General features: G+C 35.9%; 1 protein-coding gene across 2 annotated transcripts in view; it reads left to right on the top strand.

Moving 5' to 3' along the window:
• The window catches only part of LOC149773776 (putative tRNA N6-adenosine threonylcarbamoyltransferase), a 54,634-nt gene that overhangs the window by 29,343 nt on the left and 3,025 nt on the right, over positions 1 to 22,266 (top strand). For both annotated transcript variants that reach the window (XM_089946017.1, XM_089946018.1), the window contains exons 11-12: positions 15,853 to 15,928; positions 18,663 to 18,761. In XM_089946017.1, the coding sequence (XP_089802143.1) occupies positions 15,853 to 15,928; positions 18,663 to 18,761 (175 nt within the window). The remainder of the gene's footprint in view (positions 1 to 15,852; positions 15,929 to 18,662; positions 18,762 to 22,266) is intronic.

The raw sequence follows: 22,266 nt of genomic DNA, 5'->3' as shown, positions 1-22,266 counted from the left end.
TTTTGATTTAAGTATGCAAACGATAAAGCCGGTGTGACTAATGAACATAATCTTTATCCTTGGATTGATCTTGTGAAATAGACTGCCCTTCATACTTACTTCAAAGAAACCATGTTCGACAGTGTGAGTATGCGTAAGCACCAGCAACTGATTGCCAAATAAACGATGCCTATTTTGTTGTTACTTACGATGCCATGGACTTAATTTTAACAGTTCAAATCTGCAGTCACAAGTTACCGTACTTGTGGCAACTGTTTTTCACACGTTTTATGCCCGACCTTATTTCCTTAGGTTTAAGTCTTAATGCATGTAACACTGTTTGCTGAATAAAATATTTATTCAGAATTAGTTCTTTAGGGCCACATATACTCCATGGTATATTTTGTTTTATTCCTTGTAATTTAATCATGATAATTAAACTTTTCATATACAGTAGAGGAATGTCAGGTGTTAACTGGCCGAGTTTCTTTGGCAAAAATGGAGATGCGACTTTGTTTGCAGAGAAAATTTCAAAGTGATCATTCATTTAAGCTAATTGGTGACAATTTTATTCTTTTAATTTTTTTTAATACTATAGTACTGTTGTAGTTGTTTAAAAAATCTGAAATTTACTTGAATAATGTTTAATCTTCACGTTCTATTTACTGAAGAAGAAAAAAAGAAAGAAAAAAAAACTGTTGTATGATATTAATTATATCGTCCAGTGCCGGTTTAGACGTGTGTGCATGTGATTTGAATTTTTAACGTAGCTTTAACAATTTTTCAGTCATATTGCTACGATGTCTGCAGTGTGGCAGTTTAGACTGTGGATTGCATATGTTATATTTAAAAATGGTTTGGGGTTGGGTTTTTTTCTTCTGACAAATGAAAAGTGACAGACATAATGTAATAATTGGGACTTCGCTGCACAAAATTGAGAGATATTTCCAGATCGGGAGGTAGAAGAGGAAATACCCCCAAAATCGGGAGGTTTTTCTCCCGGCTTGAGAGTTGACAGGTATGAACTGTCCGGGCTTGTGGAATTTCATTCAGGACTTTAATTTATTTAAGTCACCAGCCCGGGGCCTGTGCCTAACAAATTTCTTTTAGCACTTACCAGTACAGTACATAAACTATTATATCAGATTGCAGATTCAACTTTGAATGTGCAACCCAAATGTGGTCTCCTGTCTGCCTCACTCGCCAATGTTTATGTTTGTATTCGAGGACTGGCTAGTATAGCGTAACAGTACCACGTGATCTGTCGTCTCATCAAAACTCGGAAAAACTCGGCAATTTACGGAGTCGTGGTATCTTCCACACAATATAATCACTACCCGCTTACGATATTTAATTTATAAACATTGCAGTCGAATTAAAATCTGTAGAGAATTACATACGTAAAAGGAAAATTTTGATTTCTAGTCTCCTTTAAGGACCTGTGTGCACTTATTTCCACATATGCAGAAATTCTTAAGGACCTGTGTGTACTTATTTCTCCTTCAAATAGTGCTATGCCGCTACTTCATGTACCTTCAAATCAGCTAATTTTACCCACAACACGTTCTTGTAGTCAAGCGTAGCCATTTTAAAATGTCCCCTCGTACATAACAGCGCTCGTTACCCGTTCGCGTATTTTGTACAACAATACAAAATTGTAAAATTAAATTACCTGCACAACATTCAAAAATAAAAATAGTATATTCAGGTAGGTTTGTCATAACTAATTATATTGTCTAATACTAAGTTAAATTCAAAAAATTAAAACACCGAGTTGTGTGTATTACTGTTGTGCAGTCATGTTCCGTCAGCATGGTCAATTTAAAGTCGCCAATCAATTGCAATACCCACCGATCCATACTTTGTTTACCAAAATGCTTACACGTGCCAAACTTGTATATAAACAGCGTGGTTGTTCCAAGTCGGTGATAGATAGGGGTAAAAAGATAAGGTGGCAAATGAATAGAGGAAAAAGGCTAGTTAAAATTTTAAAAAAATTATTTCAAACTAATTTATAAATTAATAACTAAAGTATAATGTTTTTCATAAAAAAAAACATTACTTTAAAAATAATAACATAAAAACAGATATTGTAATAAAAATAAATTAAATACTTTTAAGTTAAAAAATTGTTTATAAAACTAATAAATAACAACAGTTAAAAACATAAAAACTAGTTTCTGTTTTAAAGATTTTTTAAACTGTGCAGTGTAAACATTTATTAAAAAAAATTTCTTTTAAAAATTAATTTTTTAAAAGTAACATTTATAACTTATTAAAAAAACAGCAATAAATTTATAAATTGTGTAACTTTAAGTAAATACAAGTAATTAAAAAACTATAAACTTTTAAAATTAGTGTAACTTTACATAAAACTGTTATTTATTAAAATATAATATTAGCAGTAATTATTACAAAATAACTATATTTATGTGTTATTAAAATTTTTTATGTAAGTAAGCATAAAATATTGTATTTATAATACATGTAAAGCATATATTAAATAATTTTAGTATAAGCATAAACCGTGTTCTTGAAAATGTATATTAATACATTTTATACTATTGTTAGTACAGGTATTTCATATTTTAAAAAAAAAAATATAATATAATGTTGAATGTTGTTCCCCCCACATTTAGGTTTATTAGATAACATGTGTAATTATTTTTTATTAATGTTGTAGATTTTGGTTTATTTTTATTGCTTTTTAGGTTTACTTTTTTATACTTATTAAAATGTATTTTTGTGTTATAGCTTTTTTTTATACATTTGCTAGACAAATTTATTTTTTGTTTTTGCAAACTTGTGTACTTTTTTAATTTTAGATTTAAGATTATTTGCATACTTTGTTTTGTATTTTTGTTTATTATTATTTTTATTTATTTTAGGTTTTTTGAGTACCATGTTAATGGGAAGAACTATTATTTTACTAAATGTTATTATGCTGGGAGTTATTTTAGTTGATTTATGAACTGCTGATTTGTACGCTATTATGACTAAAGATAAGATTTTATTTTAGTTATTTTGATGTGAGGACACAAATGCTGAAAGCATGTTATAAATGGTTTTGTTAGCTTTTTTTATTATGCTATTACTTTGGGGTTTGGCAATAGAAGTTTGTGTTTTTTTAATTTTTAATATTGTACAGATTTTTTTGAAAAGTTTTGACTTAAAATATGTTTTTTGATTTGTGTGAATAAGAAGAGGTATTTTAAATTTTGTGATAAAATTATTAATTAGTTTTTTTGCTGTAGTTTTAGCATAAACTTTTTTTACTGGGTATGCCTTTGTTTATTTGGTAAAATAGTTACTTATGACTATTATGTATTTATTTTTTTGTTTGGTTTTAGGAAGTGGACTTAAAAAGTTAATAGCTACTTTTTTATAGGAGCACCTACATTGTAGGTTTTTATGGGTGCTTTTGGTTTTTTAAGGGAAGATTTTTTACTGGCACACACATAACATTTTTTGCACTAATTTTTAACATTTTTATTTAGCTTATACTAAAAGAATTTTTGTTGCACTTTTTGTAGAGTTTTTGCAACTTTTAAATGTGCAGCTGTGATATTGTTATGTAACTGTGTAAGTATACATTTTTTTAAACATTTAGGAACAACAATTTGCATAGTGACTGTTATTTTATTATTACTTTTTTATTTTTTATACAAGATATTATTTTTTACCTCAAAGGAATTAACTTGTTTTTAGTAGTATTTTATTTTAGGACAGTAATGTGAAATATTTGACTATTTATATTTTTTTTTTGCTTGTTACTATTTTTTTTTACTACTTTTAGAACTGTATTATTATTTTGTAAATGGGGTAATTTGGACATATTAAAGTTGTTTATATTATTTTTTGACTGATAAGTGATATTTTTTTTGTATTTATATAACTGTTAGAAGTTGGGAGTTTTTTTTAACTTAATTTTCGTTTTATATTTTAACTAGCCTTTTTCCTCTATTCATTTGCTACCTTATCTTTTCACCCCTATTTATTACCGACTTGGAACAACGACGCTGTTTATATACAAGTTTGGCACGTGTAAGCATTTTGGTAAACAAAGTATGGATTGGTGGGTATTGCAATTGATTGGCCAATTTAAATTGACCATGCTGACGGAACATGACTGCACGACAGTAATACACACAACTTGGTGTTTTAATTTTTTGAATTTAACTTAGTATTAGACAATATAATTAGTTATGACAAACCTACTTGAATATATTATTTTTATTTTTGAATGTTGTGCAGGTAATTTAATTTTAAAATTTTGTATTGTTGTACAAAATACGTGAACGGATAACGAGCATTGTTATGTACGAGGGGACATTTTAAAATGGCTACGCTTGACTACAAGAACGTGTTGTGGGTAAAATTAGCTGATTTGAAGGTACATGAAGTAGCGGCATAGCACTACCCCCACCTTCTAAGAATTGGTTTTTAATTTAGCGATTACAAGAAAGCAAGTTTTTGGAAATAGGGTAAGTTCAGGCTGAAATATACATTATTTAAGTTTATTTTGTAAACAATTACAAGATTTTTTTTAATATTAGTTAATTTTGGTTTTAAGTTTAATGATGTTTAATTTATATATTACATTACACAATATTTTACAGCTTAACATTGAACAAACAAAATATAATAGGTGAAAACACTGTTGAATATTTTGTGCCTTGTGCATGGCAATAATTTTTTTTTTTTTTTTTTTTTGACATATTTAAACATTGGTTTTAAATGCTTTAAGTTAAAAGAACTTGGAATTTAGCGTAAGTTTTACTAGTTTGGATGACATGCACCTTTATTTTTAATGTGCATTATAACAAATGGGAAATTAATGTTTATAAAAAAAAAAATAATACACAATTATATATTGCATATTGTTACTTATAGTATATTTTACACATGTAATTTTTTTTTTTTTTTTAAAATATAAAATACCTGTACTAACAATAGTATGAAATGTATTAATATACATTTTTAGGGACATGGTTTATGCTTATACTGAAATTATTTAATATATGCTTTACATATATTATAGATACAATATTTTATGCTTACTTACATGAAAAATTTTAATAACGCATAAATATAGTTATTTTGTAATAATTACTGCTAATATTATATTTTAATAAATAACAGTTTTATGTAAAGTTACACTGATTTTAGAAGTTTATAGTTTTTTAATTACTTGTATTTACTTGAAGTTACACAATTTATGAATTTATTGCAGTTTTTTTGATAAGTTATGAATGTTACTTTTAGAGGATTAATTTTTAGAAGAAGAAATTTTTAATGAATGTTTACACTGCACAGTTTAGGGAGAACGTTAAGACGGGAACTAGTTTTTATGTTTTTAACTGTTATTTATTAGTTCTATAAACAATTTTTTGACTTAAGTATTTGATTTATTTTTATTACAATATTTGTTTTTATATTATTATTTTTAAAGTAATTTTTATTTATGGGAAACATTATACTTTAGTTATTAATTTATAAATTAGTTTGAAAAAAATTTGTGAAATTTTTTTTTTGGAACAATTTAGATAATTTTTTTTTTTTTTTTTTTTAAAGAAAAATTTAATATATTTTTAGAACTATACAGTTTATGACTGCTTAAGGCCTTGATGAGATTTAAACTTGCCTGATTTTTAGTGGAATTTTAGTTTGCAGTAAGTAGCATGAATAAACTGGTACTTAAAATAAATAGTATTTATATAACTAATATTGTTTTTATTTGTTAGAAATTTTGTATTAATATAACTTTGTAACTATTTTTAAAAAAAATAGATAAATATATATTTAATTGTTTATGGGTACATATGGATTTTATTTTTTTATATTTTTCAATTTTTTTTTAACTAGTTGGACAAGTTTTGTAACATTATAAAATACGGCTTTTGATAGTATTTTTAGTAGATTTTGGGTTTTTTTTTGGGAGAAGACCTATTGGAAAATTTGGGGCATTTTTTATATAATTTAATATTACTTTAAAATGAGTTGGATTTTGATTAAAAAATATATTATTTTGTTTTTTCCCCTTTTTGGCATTTATATTTGCTAGTTTTGCAAAAGAAAAATTTAATGTATATAATTTTAAAAAACAATTTAAAACTTAAACTTTGAACTACAAGTTCCCAAAAGCAGACGAATTTTCTACACACAAATTTAAAAACCCAAATTTAAATTACAAAATTCAAAACCTTATTGCCCACATTATATATGTTTAACACTCAGGCTTAGTTTTTAGTAAATTAAATTAGTTTTTAGCTAATCAAAATATATCCATTACAGTTGTATCTACTAGTATAATTCTGTAAGTAAAAGTTAAATCTGTAAACTAGTAAAAAGGGTGTAGTTCTGTTTTACAAATAAAAATGCTTAAATAAATCTGTCCTGAATTTTTAATCTTTCTTTATTGTTGTTTTATCTCTATTACTAAAGTCAAACAAACCCTTGTAGCTTCAAAGTCTTAAAAAAAAGCTAAAATCCCTAAGTAATTTTCCAAACCCATAAAGTTACAATACGTTCCCCGATCACATTAACGTTAGGGATATAAGCTTGCTACCTCTCAAATCCAGCCCTACTAAAAGACGAAAATTCGCCTTTTCTGTCTATCTCATATAGACCAAAGGGCAATAACTCTTGCCTCTTACCTTCCCTTGCCACCGCCAGGTGTCACTAGGTTTTAAGCTTCGCTTGTACTGATAACACGTACATTATACCTCCAAAAAATCCAAGCCATCTTAGCGTTAAATTGGACCATCCGAAGTTAAATTTGGATTTATTGTGTTGGACAATCATTCTTCTACAGGTTGTATACATTATGTTAACAATTTTTTCAAAATTGAGTGACGTTGTCACCCTTACGGATTTTGTCTACTGAAGACCATGTTACACATGCTATCGCTGAACTCGTGTTTGTCAATTAAGAGTTAACGCGACACAGACTAATTTTGCTTACTCCGTTAGTAACGGTTGTGGTATTAGCGAATTAATAACATGTTGAATTGCTAATTTGTGCTTTGTTTTCTTTCTTATGTCGTTTCAGTAGAAATGTCAACCAAATGCATGAAATGCAAAAAGTTCAAAGCAAAAGAAGACAACCATGACTCTTGTATTGTATGTACCAAGTGTACATCATCTGTACCATGCAGCATGTGTAATACTTGGACAGAGCAAATGTGGGCTGATGTAGTCCAGAAGGCAGCAAAAGGGAGGGATAGACGGAATAAGTCGAAGAAAGATAGCATTGATGTCCTCAGTAAACATCCGAAGACAGCCTCCATTGCGAGTCTTGTGGGGAACGTTGGGGTCCCCCCTTCACCTAAAGCTCGTCGTTTGCAACCATCAGCCACAGTAACATCAGCGGCAATGGAGATAAATAATGTTGACAGGGTACAACAGTCCACCTTTGAACAGATGCGTCGTTTGGCCCAGGAAACGACGACGCAGCTATTGACATCAGGCCAGATATTACCCTTATTTCCCTTGCTCGCTTCCACAGCTTTTTCTGACTCTTTGGGGGAATGTTCCCCCAATTTTAGGCTGCCCAGTGGGCGTAAGTCCCCCTGCATGTCCGAGCATGGCCTTCGGGCCTGTAAGTCAGGACGCATAAGGTTTTTACTGGATCCATCGGATCCATTTCATTATACAACCTCTACGTCACCGGCCGTCCAGCTGTCCCAGCATGGGAACCCTATTGCTAAAATGGTCCGACCAAATATGATTTACGGGGATCTTAGTGATAAATCCGTTCGTCAAGCTGTACCGCCGGCAACATACCAATACTATGGCAGAGATTTTAGAGAGAAATCTGTCCATCCAGACAGGCCATTGGAGCAGCCAGTACCGGTGATAGCAGGACCGTCGCCAACATTCAGGCCGACCACGAGCCAGACAAACCAGCCGGCAGGGCCAGCCATATGTTCATGGCTTATCCACAAGGGAGAGTTAGTGACAGTGTCAAGGATGACGGAATCGTGTCATCTATGCCACCTGGTATGCTCTATCCAGAAATGCAAGCTATTCAAGAACACGTCTCAGCACACAGTGAGGGTGACAAAACTCCTGCAAATCAGCCGTGCATAGATCCAACCATGGAACGGACTGAGTTTGGCTTCAAGGCGGCAGTGGAAGAAATTTATAGGGTGTTGGCAACTTCAGAATGCCCTCCACCTCCTACCACCACTCAAGACTACAAAGTTAAGGCGTCTGTAGATCTTGATGGGGAGGAAGAGATGCCGTCCTTCCGGCTCCTTCCCCAGTCAGCAAAAGTTAAGGAGATCAGTGATCGTCTATCAGGACGAATAGGTGATCCGGGGAATGCTAATGCGTTCTTTTCAGAAAGCCAAGTACCAGCGACGTTCTCGTGTCGCTGGTACAAAACTCATTCAGACGCCTTCAGTACGGATCTTCCGGCCCTGGACAAAAATATGGCAGCAGTTCACATGTCCGCTCCACTGTTTTACAAAGTGGACAAAAATGAGTTCCATGTCACGTCAAAGCTAGTCCGGAACGTAGTCACTACGTCTTCAGTGTTAGACTTGGCTTCATTAGCCATTTTCCGACTCGCAGAAAAATCCGACAATGTCCACGCTTGGGAAGCAACGGCCCGGATTGCTAGAGTTATTAACAGGGCAGCTCACCATCCCATGGCTAATGCGTTGACTGCTTCTGCCAACTTAGACCTGATATGACGTGACGCATGTCTGAGGTCCACGTCGCTCAAGCCCCATCATACTCTGGCTTTACGGATGACTCCATTTGGGTCGCCTTTACTCTTTGGAGGAAAAATTGAAGAAGTTTGGAAGCAGGCATCTCAGGAACTGCCCCTCCAACTCGCCGCCCAACCCTCGCAGGCGTTTTGAAAAAAATCAGCCCCTGCCACAGCGGAGGGATGATTGGCGGACCAGAGACAAGGGATCCTTACAATCAAATGTGCAGAATAGATCCTAACCCAATGCCAGGAGACAACAGTCTAATCAAGCTAGGAGGCAACCATACAGAGGCGGTAAGAAACAAAGTTTCTCCATCTTCAAGCCTCCTAACTCTAAAAGTTGAAATACCCTCCCCACCACCCGCGGACAGCCTACCTGTGGGCGGTCGCCTCCTGCAATTTCAGGACCACTGGACCACCTTTTTTCCTCAGAACATTTGGGTGATCCAGGTCATTTCGGAGGGGCTTCGGATTTCATTTATCCAACCCCCTCCCCTGTCCTCCTCTCCCCTCTTCACGGACGTACTGTCCAATTGGGAGAAGGATACCTTTCTACAACTGGAGATACGGTTGCTCAAAGAAACACGGGCAGTGGAGATTGTGAAAAAACCGCAATCGTCGGGGTTTTATTCCAGGCTGTTTCTTATCCAGAAAGCAAACGGCAAGTTGAGGCCGATCATCGACCTGAGTTGCCTCAACCAATACATTTTACCACCGAAATTCAAGATGGAAACAGCGAGATCAATCCGTCTTTCCATCCGGCGGGACGAGTATGCCGTCAGTCACGGAAATTTCTCCGATTCGCTTACCGTGACGTGGTTTATCAGTTCCAGGTCCTACCCTTTGGCCTCAACATCAGCCCTTGGGCTTTTACCAAGGTTATGGATTGCATCATTACCCTGTTCCGCTTGACTCCATGTACAGGGATGGCAGTGTACTTGGACGAAACATATGGTAAGTTCTATTCTGCTCAAAGGCAGAAACGATCTTTTAGCACTTTTAGATCATCTAGTCTTTCTTGTGAACTGGAAAAAGTCCAATCTCCGTTCATCCCAGCATTTTGTCCATCTGGGTATGGAGTTTCTCACCGATCTGAATCTGGTACGGTTTCCTTGTGCTCGCGTAATCCAAATCATCGAACTCGTCGAGTCTGTTTCCAACAGGACGTGGATGTGAGCGAGAGAATTCTTGCAACTCCTCGGATTATTCAATGCGGCGGCGGACTGGATCCCGCTTGGCCATCTTTTTATGCGTCTCTTACAAATGACGTTACTGGCACAATGGCGTCCCTTTTCAAGTCCCCTCAATCAAACAATAATGATCATGCCCGAGATACGATCATTCCTGCGTCAGTGGCACAACCCCAGTTGGCTGTCCACGGGGATTCCTCTGGAGATGCCCCAAGCGGAGATAACGGTATGTACCGATGCCAGTACCTGCAGTTGGGGTGCCCACCTGTTGCCAGACTTCGCTACAGTCAGCGGCACGTGGGAGCCAGGGGAGAGGCCTCTCCACATCAACCTTTTAGAAATGAGGGCTGTCATCAATGCCTTTCATTTCTGGAAAGATCAACTCTCAGGAAAAACTGTCCTCATTATGTCAGACAACTCTGTGGTGGTGACTTACCTCCTCAAACAAGGGGGCACCAAATCACCAGACCTGTGCATTCTGATCTGGCAGTTTCTACATTGGTGCGACAACCTCCACATCAACGTACAAATCAGACACATTCCCGGCAGACTCAATGTCTTGGCCGACACTCTATCCAGGAAAGGTCAAGTCATTCACACAGAATGGTCACTCCATCAATCAGTCTTTCTTTGGATTTGCACACTTTGGGGGCATCCGATGATCGATCTTTTTGTGACAAGGTGGAATCGCAAGTTGCCCACCTTCGTCTCTCCGGTTCCAGACCCAGAGGCTTGGGCCATGGACGCTCTGTCACTCAGCTGGGAGGGGTTGTGGGCATTTGCCTACCCTCCCACGGTTTTGGTACCGAAAATAATCCAGAGGTTAAGGGGTCAGAACTGTCAGATGATTCTGATTGCCCCTCTCAGATGGAACAAGTCCTGGGTCACCGATCTACTCGATCTAGCGATAGATCTACCCAGGAAAATTCCAACCAGCCCAAATCTTCTCAAACAACCGCAGTCACGGGTGTTCCATCCCTGCCCAGACCGTCTTCTTCTTCACGCTTGGCTCTTGTCCAGACAGCCTTGCGAGACAAACAATTTAAACCTTCGATTGTGGAGAGAATCTCAAGAGCAAGAAGGCCCTCCACTCTGAAGGCTTACGAGGGAAAGTGGCATGTTTTCAGGGACTGGTGCCATATCAATAACATCGTCCCTTTGAGTGTCTCAATCCCTCAACTGGCCGACTTTTTTCTCAGGCTTTTCGAGGAGAAACAGTTGGCCCCAATTACTATCAAAGGCTACCGCTCCATGATATCAGACACATTCCGCCATCATGGCAGATGTGATATTGGGCATAACAAAGATCTGTCAGATCTTTTAGCCAATTTTGATTTCAATTGACCAAAATCCCTCACCCTGTTTCCAAAATGGAATCTGTCCTGGGTTTTAACATGGCTCAATTCAGACAAATTTGAACCTTTAGCCCACACTTCGTTAAAGCTACTATCTTGCAAAACAGGTTTCTTGATAGCCTTAGCTTCAGCATGCAGGGTGAGCGAGTTACATGCCCTTTCCAGTGACCCGAACTTTCTTCAGTTCAGATCAGATGGTCCGGTGGTCCTCCTGATGCAACCAGGCTTTGTAGCCAAAAAATAGGTTACCATCCATTGGCAATCAAAGAATCGTCATTTGCTCGCTCTCTTCCATAGATAAGTCAAGAGCAACAGCCATGCAAGATCCTGTTCATGCACTCAAGCACTATTTAAAATGCACAGAGGTGTGTCGGGACACACGTAAGCGCCTCTTTCTTCCGGTCAAAGCTGGTAAATGGGATATCACCCCTCAAGCCCTTGCTTCATGGCTGAAGTGGGTTATACGCTCAGCATACTCTGAGGTCTCACAAGATCAGAGTCGCGTCATGAAGATTACAGCTCATGAGATTAGAGCAATCTCGGCGAGCCTTGCATTCGAACGCAGTGTTTTGATCTGAGATATAATAGAAGCTGTTGGCTGGCATGCAGAGTCAACCTTCTCCAGTTTTTATCTCAGAGATTTGGCTTCGCAGAGGCAAACCTTGAATCTGGTAGGTCCGGTGTCGGCAGCCCAGATGACCACCAGACCCATTTAAAACAATGAGCACAGCCTATCGGCTTCGCTGGATTCATCAGTGAAATTTCGTAGGTAAGAAGATTTCAATAACTATCTTCTTAACCCTATATAGGGGTCACATATCACGGGACCCTAGGCTGTGTTGCTGATGAAATTAGGAGAACGGGTTATCTTTCAAATGGGGAATCCAGCCATCATTCCCTAGAAGGTACCCGGGGTGGAGGTAGGATGCTCAGCATTCCCTCCTCCTACTACCTATTCTTCTAACGTTAATGTGATCAGAGAACGTATTTGAAGGAGAAAGCAAATTTTTAGTAAATTATGTTTCTCCGAGAATACTTACCCAATCACATTACTTAAAAACCCTCCCAACCACCCCGCTATGCGAGCATCCACGTATAATATATATCGCTCAGCTTAAAAAACTAGTGACACCTGGTGGAGGGAAGGGGAGGTAAGGGGCAAGAGTTATTTCCCTTTGGTCTATATGAGATAGACAGAAAAGACGAATTTTCGTCTTTTAGTAGGGCTGGATTTCGAGAGGTAGCAGGCTTATATCCCTAACGTTAATGTGATCGGGTAAGTATTCTCAGAGAAACATAATTTACTAAAAATTTGCTTTCCACATATGCAGAAATTCTTTTAAGCCTGTGTGGACTTATTTCCACTAATGCAAAAATTCTTTAAGCCTGTGTGGACTTATATATATACATACAGAAATACTTGCATTTTATTCTAACCTTTCATGATAGATAGATACTGCCAATGGGACTCATGCAAGTGTTTGATCACTGTTATTTATGATATTTGAATTCCCATTTGCAATTCTTTGTGATCCCCATATTTATGTTGCAAGAAGGTCATTTAAGTTGCATTGTCTTTTTTGGGCAAAGTCACTGTTGAGAAAGGAGTTGCATGGAGTGGGGTTAAACATTCATTCTTTAGTTTCATATTTGATGATTTCAGCAATATTTTGTATAGACTTTATACAGTTAACAGTTCCTTCACCAGCAACTATCTTTTCTAGATTCTATAGATTCTCTGTCTTAGCCTCAGAAATTGATTGAAAAATTATAGGTTACTTTTTAAATTTAACAGTCTAGATTTCATTTTTTTCAGGAATGATTTTTATCATTTAAAAGTGAAAGTTAATTTTTTGCATTAATACTGGTAAATTGTTCTCTTTTCCATGTTTAAAAAATTTCTGTTGTTGTTGTTGTTGTTGTTGTGGGGTTTAATGCCTTTTTTAAGCACACGATAGGCTATGCATGGCGGCTACTTTTATTGGTGGTGGAAGAACCCGGGAAGAACCACCGACCCACTACAAGCTACTGGTAAGCTTTCTCACATACCCACATTGGCCGAATCCTAGACTTGTACCCACACAGACAGAGGTGAGATGGCAGTGATCCGTAACAGAGAGTGCTTTAGACCACTCAGCCACTCGGGGCCCCAAAAAGTTTTGTAGTGTAACAAAAAGCATTGTTTTATAATGATGTTAATATTGGTCAATAACATGTGATATGAAAGTCAGTTTTACATTAAAAACAATCACTTATTATGTTCTAATGCTACCATTAGCCAAGTTGAGACTATTGTGATTTGTTACGCGTTTAGGCTCTCATAAAATGTAACAAAAAAAGAAAAAGTAAAAACAACAAGTTTTGTAAAATTTAACAAATAATTTATTTCCCTGGAAAAACAATGTAAAAATGGATAAAAGAATTTATGGTCGTAAGAATCAAATCCAAAAATAATACAAGAATAATCCCAGAATTAAAAATTAGAATTCCTAGTAATAAAATGTTCTAATGAATTCAAGTTCGAGTCCCGATGAAAAATCCAAAATGGAAGGTGGTGACGTATACTGTAGCCTTTATAAGACTGATGTGTCTACAGTTCTTTGTTATGACACAGGTGTTTGAATTTCCGAATAAAATTTCAAGAAATGTCTTTGCCCAAGAATTCTGTATGAGCACTCAAATATTTCCAGAAAAAAGAATTAATAATTCCAAAAACAAATTTTTTGACTCAGCTGTTTACAACAAAACAAACACCTTGACATCAAGTGTTTAGAAGCCAGACTGACTAAATTCTCTAACGACATCGGTATAAAATCCGACTACTGCACAAAACAGATGATCGGATGAGGGTCAACCCTCCGGTAAAACCAGAATTTCTAGAACATTGTAGAAGATATTTACATTCAAAGTCACATAGTCCCAGTCAGCTTTGATTTCACTGTTATCAATCACACATTAAGAATTAAAAAAAGAAGGAAGTTGTTTACTCTACCTGTTACTAAATTTGAATCAAGGTCAGGAACTAGGTCAGCATTTAGAAACAAACTTATATTTTTAGGTGTTGACAACAAAACAGTCAGGTCAAACAAATTTCTGTAAAACATCAAGTTCCAGTAAACAAAATTACATTGCTTTAACATGTAATACATTTTTTTGAAAACTTACAGATAATTAATTTTAATCAAATATAAATTAAATTAAATATACATAACAGATTGAAATATGTTTCTACCAGGGAGGAGCTGTATTTTTGTGGCTCATTCAGATTAATCTTGGGTGTCAGGATTCAGATGTGTCACAAATGAACATGGTCCATTTAGCGGCGTAACTTTAAAAAAATATAATACTAGTAAACAAAGTCACTGACTGACACAGTATTAGCATCATCAGGTATCAAAGGATATGTTGTAACAAGTGAAATAGATAAAAAAGATGACTTTCTCATAGAAGTTTTGCATTATTACATTTAATTATTATGCGGCAAGCTGCCACGTTTTCACTTGTTATTACTTTGCAAAAGCCAAAACTTCACTTTTTCATTTTGCATTTGATATAATGGGCAAAGGGAACAAACTCAAATTGGACTGTTAAGAACCTACTCAAAAGTTATCTTCCCTAATATAATTATGACCAAGAATCAAATGACTGGTTAACTGTAGGAAAGAAATATATTTTGAAATGATAATACTGACTAGTGATATGTTCTGTTTTTCATTCACCAAATGTACACAGCACTAGACTGTTATTTTAACCTATTTTGTAGTTAAATATCGGCAAATACTGGGGCTGTCCCTAGTGTAAAAGTTAAATCAGGCTGACAATATAATTAACTATTTGAGTATGTAAAACACAATTTCAGTATCTTCAATTAGCTGTCTTTAGAAAATGAAAAAATAATGAAAGTAAGAAATGGAATAGAAAACATGGATTTAAATGTCATGACTGTAGTTTATACTTTCCATTAAGTTGGATCCAGCTAGAAACAACCATGACCCTCATCTGCCATCATGTGCCAGCCGATCATGGTTTGCGTTTTCTGTTCAATTTCTTAATCGTAAGAAATTGCAGTCCCAAATCTGCAGGCACATTATATGATGGCAGATCATAGGCTAAGTTTCATAAACTGCTCATCCTTTTTAATTAACAGCTCCCTTAATGTCAACTGTTTTGTAGGCTGGTCATGCTTTATGCCTGGAACAGCTCCCTGAATGTCAGCCATTTAATAGGATGGTCATGCTTTATGCCTGGGACAACTCCCTGAATGTCAGCCATTTAATAGGATGGTCATGCTTTATGCCTGGGACAACTCCCTGAATGTCAGCCATTTAATAGGATGGTCATACTTTATGCCTGGAACAGCTCCCTTAATGGCAACTGTGTTTCTTAGGCTGGTCTGCTTTAATACCAGTCCTTCATTGGTGCATATTTTTAGGGTGTTATCTTTATCTTGTGTTTTAAATACATTTTACAAAACTTCAACATTTTTAAGGTTTTATATTTTGTTTGCTTGTACTTTACATTTTGTCATTTGAAAAGGTTCATTATCTTGGAATTTTTGTGCAATTCATTTTTAGAAACAAACGTTAATTCAGTGACATTACTTTTACAGGCAATCAGAGGTTACAAGAAATGATGGGCATAATGGCTGAGGAGAGGGGAGCAAAACTTTATGCTACAGATGACAGGTTATGTATCAGTTATTATAACCAATTGAAGGTGAAATAGGTGTTAGACGTTTTCCTTTTTTCACCAAACATTTATGTTATCACATGGAAATTGTAGCTATTAATGAACAGATCCAACTGCAAACTGCATAGACCTAGTTCTGCCACAGTACGATGGTAGATCCGGTTCTATGCAGTTAAGACTAATAAGTTCAACAAACAACATTAGTTTGATTTTATACAAGTTTCACAGCAGGACACATTTTTTACATCAAGTGGAGCATATTCTGAAGGGAGAAATGTTATAAAAGCTTCAGTAAGATCAGAATTTAGGCCTTTGTTCAGTGATTTCAAGTGAACAGTGTTGAGGTCAATATGCTAGTGTATTTTATAACTGCAGATCTGGCGATGTGCTGTTTGCAACTGCATCTGACTTGCATGCATATGATACTGTATTGTCTGTGATTGTATTTGCATATTTTCTTTATTATATTTTAGAGTGTAACAATAATTATAGATAGCAATATTAGCTGTAATTTTCTTTTGATTCTTTTATACACAATAATAAAAGATCTAAGTTCTCTGCTATAAAGATCAAAAGACAAGTTTTTTGTTGAGACTGGTTTATAATAAATTTAGAAAATATGAAATTTTTGGATCATATGGTATATATTTTAGTGGTAAAACATTAGTGTCCACATAGTTCATCTGATGGTGATTTTATAATTTCCTGATATGTTACCATCTTTCTCGTACACAAATTAGTTTTGTTACAACTTTATCTCCATACTTGGCTCCTATCCCATCTTGTAAATTCTTTATAGTTGTTTCCCTTAGGGTACCATCGACAGGAGGAATTTCATATCACCTTCATACTGGGGAGTGGGTCAGAGATCAGATGTATAAAAAAAATTATATTATCGAATGTTTAAATGAATATTAAATATCCATATTTCTGGAGTCATTTATATGCAAGGAGAATGTTGATCTTAACTGTCAGTCATTGTTGGTCTTAATTGTCATTCATTTATTTTTGTAAAAATGTTTGTGGAAATGACCTTTTCATTGGAACTAAAAGTAAAGTTGTGGAGTGCTATTGCTGACATAAGGATCATTGTCCACTGATGACAGAAAGATCTTAGTGACAGAGTTTTTTTGATCACAATAGGATCGTTTTCCACTGATGACAAAAAGATTTTGGGGAAGGAGTTCTGTTGATTATAAAATGATCATTGTTCACAAGCCTTTAATTTCATGGTTTATGAAAACCATTAAGTTGGCATCCGTTAGTCTCGAGAGACGATGGAAGTGCGCCCATGAGAGATGTTCCAGTTGGTGGTTGTGTAGCGTCTGCTGTGGCTATGTAGTCCAACATGATAGTAGCAGTCTTTGCTACACGTGCTGCATTTGAAGGTTGCGTCTGGTGTTGGTTGGAGCTGCTTCTTCTTCTTCTGCACTCGTTTTTCATCAGCTAGCAAGCATAGCTTGTCCTTGCCGGCTTGCAGACCAGTCATCAGAGCATGTCGCCAGCTTGATCTGTCTAGAGCAAGCTCTTCCCAGGTGTTGACATTGATGTCAAGGGCTTTCATGTCACGCTTGCAGACTTCCATGAAGCAGATATGTGGCTGTCCGATCGACCTTTTGCCAGAGATGAGTTTCGAATAAAGAAGGTCTTTGGGGATCCATCCATCATCCATCTGACATACATGGCCCAGCTATCTGATGCGACGCTGGCGGAGGAGTGTGACCATGCTGGGAATCTTGGCACGTTCAATTATCTCGTTGTTTGTTACTCAATCATTCCACATGATCCCGAGTATGTGTCGGAGGTATCGCATGTAAAAGGCACTCATTTTTTTTTCTTGTGAGGCATACAGAGTCCAGGTTTCACTGGCGTACAGGAGAGTGCTTAGCACGCAGGCACGGTACACGGAAATCTTACTGTTCAGGGTGAGCATGCTGTTGTTCCACTCTCTGCGACAACCTGGAGTGAATTGTTCCCCCCCCACAGATTTCAATAACGAAAACGTTTAATGTGATAAAAAGTGCTCAGAACTAAGTCAACGGAATCATTGATTTATAATTTCTAACCTGACTGACAAGAATGGCACTAATACTGGCATCTCCTGCACCCTTCATGCTTAACAGACTTTCCATACTAACACGGCACCATTTTGCGTACACTATGGGCTAGTTTATTTCCATCAGACAACATAATGACGTAGTTCATCTTATTCTGTAACTGCCGGATAATTCCATAAATTACCATTACGTTGAGAGTTTGGAATTATATCCCTTTGCACACATGAACATAGAAATTAAACCGCTTGTTAAATCCACATGAAAGGCAAATTTGTTGTTGTCATTCTTTTCCTTTGCTTGATTCGACATTGTCCATATTGAAAGCAGATGACATATGAATGTACATCTGTAATCGTGCACACACCCCTTTGCTGGAAATGGACTTGTCCATGAAACATGCAGATGATCACGGTGTTAGGGACACTCTACTCACAGTCGGGTTAGAAACTGTAAATCATTGAATGAAATGACTAAGGTCCTTGCACTTTTTATCACATTAAATGTTTCCATTATTAAAATCGGTAGGAGGGTACAAACAAACCGGGATGTATAGTCAGGCTATACAACTTTTGAACATAACTTGTCAACATTCTTTATCAACATAATTTGTCAATATGATTTATGACCCATAATGTGACATTTGAGTAAATCCAAGGCTAATTTGACCTTGCAGATTTTGTATTGACAATGGTGCCATGATAGCTCAGGCTGGATGGGAGATGTTCAGGACGGGGCAAACTACACCCCTTCAGGAGACAACCTGCACACAGAGGTAAAATACTGTAATTATTCTTATCAAACTTATGTTTACTTCAGTATTGCAAGAGTTATTGTTTGGCAGTATCATGCCATTGTAGATGGTATAGCATTGTCTAGTACTTTTTCATGATCATTGTTTTACAAAAAATCCCATCTCAAATATTCCATACCTGCTGACCTTCCAGACAGTGTTAACTCAAAGTGTGTTTTGTGGTCCCAAGAAAGGTCAGTGCACATGACCCAAATAAATGACATTGTACAGTTAAGATTGCTTATTAAATATATAGGCCAACAGATAATGACCAGAAATTCAGAGTCGAATAAACAGAAAGAAAATATTTGTTTCCTTTGAAGCAATGAATACACTTCCAAACGAAAACAAAACAGCTTGCAGACTTCACATTGTCATGTATTTTCAACACACATGCACAAACTAAAACAATACACAAAGCTCCTTAAAATTCATTGGACTGTGCAATACAGTAGAATTTGAAGTTGCTGGATTTGCTGTCAATCGTTTATTGAAGGATTTGAAGGTGATGCAGGTGTCATTATTGTTTACCTATGCAACCATTGGAGACTGGATGGTAATGTTATTCAAATACACCTTATTCACTTCTAATAAACATTGAGAATGCTCTTTCTGCATCTGCCCTGATGCAGGGTAGTGATACCATGTCAGTAGATGCTGTATACATTACTCAAGAATGGCTGTCATTATGGTTGTTTATGGTATGTGAAAAGCATAACATTTTCCCCCAGGCTGCTGAGCTTCACAAAAGTCACATATAAGAACTTTTCATTGCAAAATATGACCTTTTTATATAAAAGTTCTTTTTCTGCCATTCTGATGAAAATGCAGTTATTGCGATCACTATCATTTACAAGGTAATATGAGTTCAAATTTGTTTTGTTAACAGGACAACAACATGGTATTGGCCAATAGGATGTGATCTTGGACTAGATAACATATACAATAGGTACATCAGCCTAAACTATATTATATTCTTATGCTGTTTTCAATTTGTCTTGTCACTCAAAGTGTACCCAAGTCCATTTAATAATAGACATGGATCATGACCATCAAAACAAAGCCGCCATTTTGACTAGAGCTGTGTTTGACATTGCAATACCAACATCCCCACTCAATGTAATTACCCAGAGACTTTGCCAGGTAATGTGAGTGCACAAATCATGTAAAACTTTATGAACTTATGCATTTGGAACAAATTCTGCAGATGGTTTAAATTCAAGAATAGAACTTAAAATGAACAGAATAAATAAGAATTAAATATCCTTTTTTTAAAAAGAGGATACTTTTTTTAATAAAAAGACTGATGTCCATTTGAACGTATGCAGATGTAGGTCAATACAATGGAGACTTGCTCGCATGGCACTCAGCATTAAGAGATTAGTGTTAGGACTGGTCGGCATGGTGTCAGGATAATGTGACTGGGTGGGACATCATGCTACATGTCTGCAGTATGTTGCTCCAGTGCTAGACATCACTATAAACTGCCACACTGCAGACATCGTAGCGATATGTCTGACAATTTTTTAAAGCTACATTAAAAATCCAAATCACACACACACACACACAAAGTAGGCTTGGAAATCCTGCTAATTATTTATAAAAGAAAAATGTGCACACTAGAGGGGTTCTGCAATTGATGCTCTTTCCTCACATTTGCACATGCACCACCTTTGGTCCATTTCCAGAAAGTGAGATTATAGTCAAGCATGGCTGGCAGGAAAATTACTGATTCTTCTTGACTTCAAGTCAGTGGTAATGCAGATGTGCAAAGTAAATGGCAAAGAGATGAAAGTTAAGTATGAAGTTGAGTTTCTTGCCAAAAAAATGATGATAATTCTAAAATGAAATTGATGTCGGATTAGATGAACTACACAAGATGGAAGATAAGACTCATTTCTTTCACTTGCTGAGCATTTAAACCATCTCTGATATTCTTGAGAAAATTCAACATACCAAACTTGGTAATAAAACATTTCTTATGTTTGAATTAACATATCCACAAGATAACTGTAAATGCAGTACAAAATTCTTTATCATGACCTTTGACCCAGAACCTGATATTGTTGCAGCCATATTTGGATGCATGATTGGCACATCTTCATTTAGGACTGTCTAGATATCACAAGAAGTTTATTGGCAAAAAAACCATATTTAATATAGCCATCCATTTTTAAGGAGTAGAGCTAACAATAATTTCCAGTTGGTCACCTTCAGTTTGCATCATTTTCCTTTTGGACCAACTAGACACCATAACAAGTACAACAGGACTTTCAAGATGTCCACTATAGCATTCATACTGTATGTCAGATCAGGACCAAGCAGACATCATGACAAAAATCCTATGTTGATATGGTCTGTTCAGGAGTATTAGCACAGTAAAAACTGTTATGAGCAACCACTGCTATGAACGACCACCTGTCATTTCTGACAATATCATAATGCACGGATCGATTTTATTGTATAAACACTGTTATGAGTGACCACCTGCTGAATGTGACCAGCGACTGCGATGTCATGGCAAAATATGCATTTCGACGCTGCTATGAACCAGACTAAAGTACATGTCACTAACTGCCATTGTAGTGCCAAAGTCATGCGAGTAGCCAGTAAGATTAAAAATTTTTTCATCAAAGGGTATAATGATGGACATACGCAGTCAATTTAGAGGTTTTTATTTTTTCTTTATCTTTGTGAAAACCCACACAATGCTGGTAGTCCTAATGTCCCAGTGAGAAATCTTTTGAAGGGCTTCATTGTAGGGTTGAGTACATCGTTTCTTTCCAGTTAATCTGTAATGCCTGGGGGTGAATGAACTCTTTGTCTTTAATACTAGTATATGAGAATTATTTCCCCCCGATTCTTTTTTTTTTAATTATTTCTTTTGTGACAGTGTTTCACCAAGCCACCATCTGTTTACCTGTGTGCAGAGGGTCGCAGCCTTTGTTTATCAAGCTATAACGCTGGTGATCTAAACTTCTCCTCAAAATAAATATATTGTTTCTTGACGAGTTAAATATGTCTCTTGGTTTCATTCATTGGTACATAATAAATATTTATTCCACATTTCCCCAAAACCTGATGAAAACCGAAATACATATAGTCATTATTTCATCAACACTGATAACAATGGCAGAACCTCTGATAAAAAAAGGAAAAATTCTAACACTGGAAGAAAGAATTAATGTAATTGAAAGAAGTGAAAAAGGGGACACCAACCCAAAAATAGCAGCCAGATTAAACATCAGTAAAACGCAAGTTCAGAATGTTATCTAAGACAAGAAGTCCATTAGAAACTAATGGCAGAAAGGTGCACAAGCACAGAGGAAATATGCCAGAGCACAATGGAAAGTGTACGGAGATCTAAACGAGTGAATATGGGAGTGGTTTTGTGTTGCAAGGAGTAAAAGCATACCAGTAAGTGGAAAGTTGATTCAGGAAAAGGCAGTTATTGTCTCAGCAGAACTTAATTATGATGACTTTGCCG

This window comes from Sinohyriopsis cumingii, unplaced genomic scaffold (genome assembly GCF_028554795.1).
Source record: "Sinohyriopsis cumingii isolate HCF-2022 unplaced genomic scaffold, ASM2855479v2 utg000573l, whole genome shotgun sequence".
Lineage (NCBI taxonomy): Eukaryota > Metazoa > Mollusca > Bivalvia > Unionida > Unionidae > Sinohyriopsis > Sinohyriopsis cumingii.
Note: the sequence above shows the minus strand (reverse complement) of the source record. Positions and strands in the feature narration are given on the sequence as shown.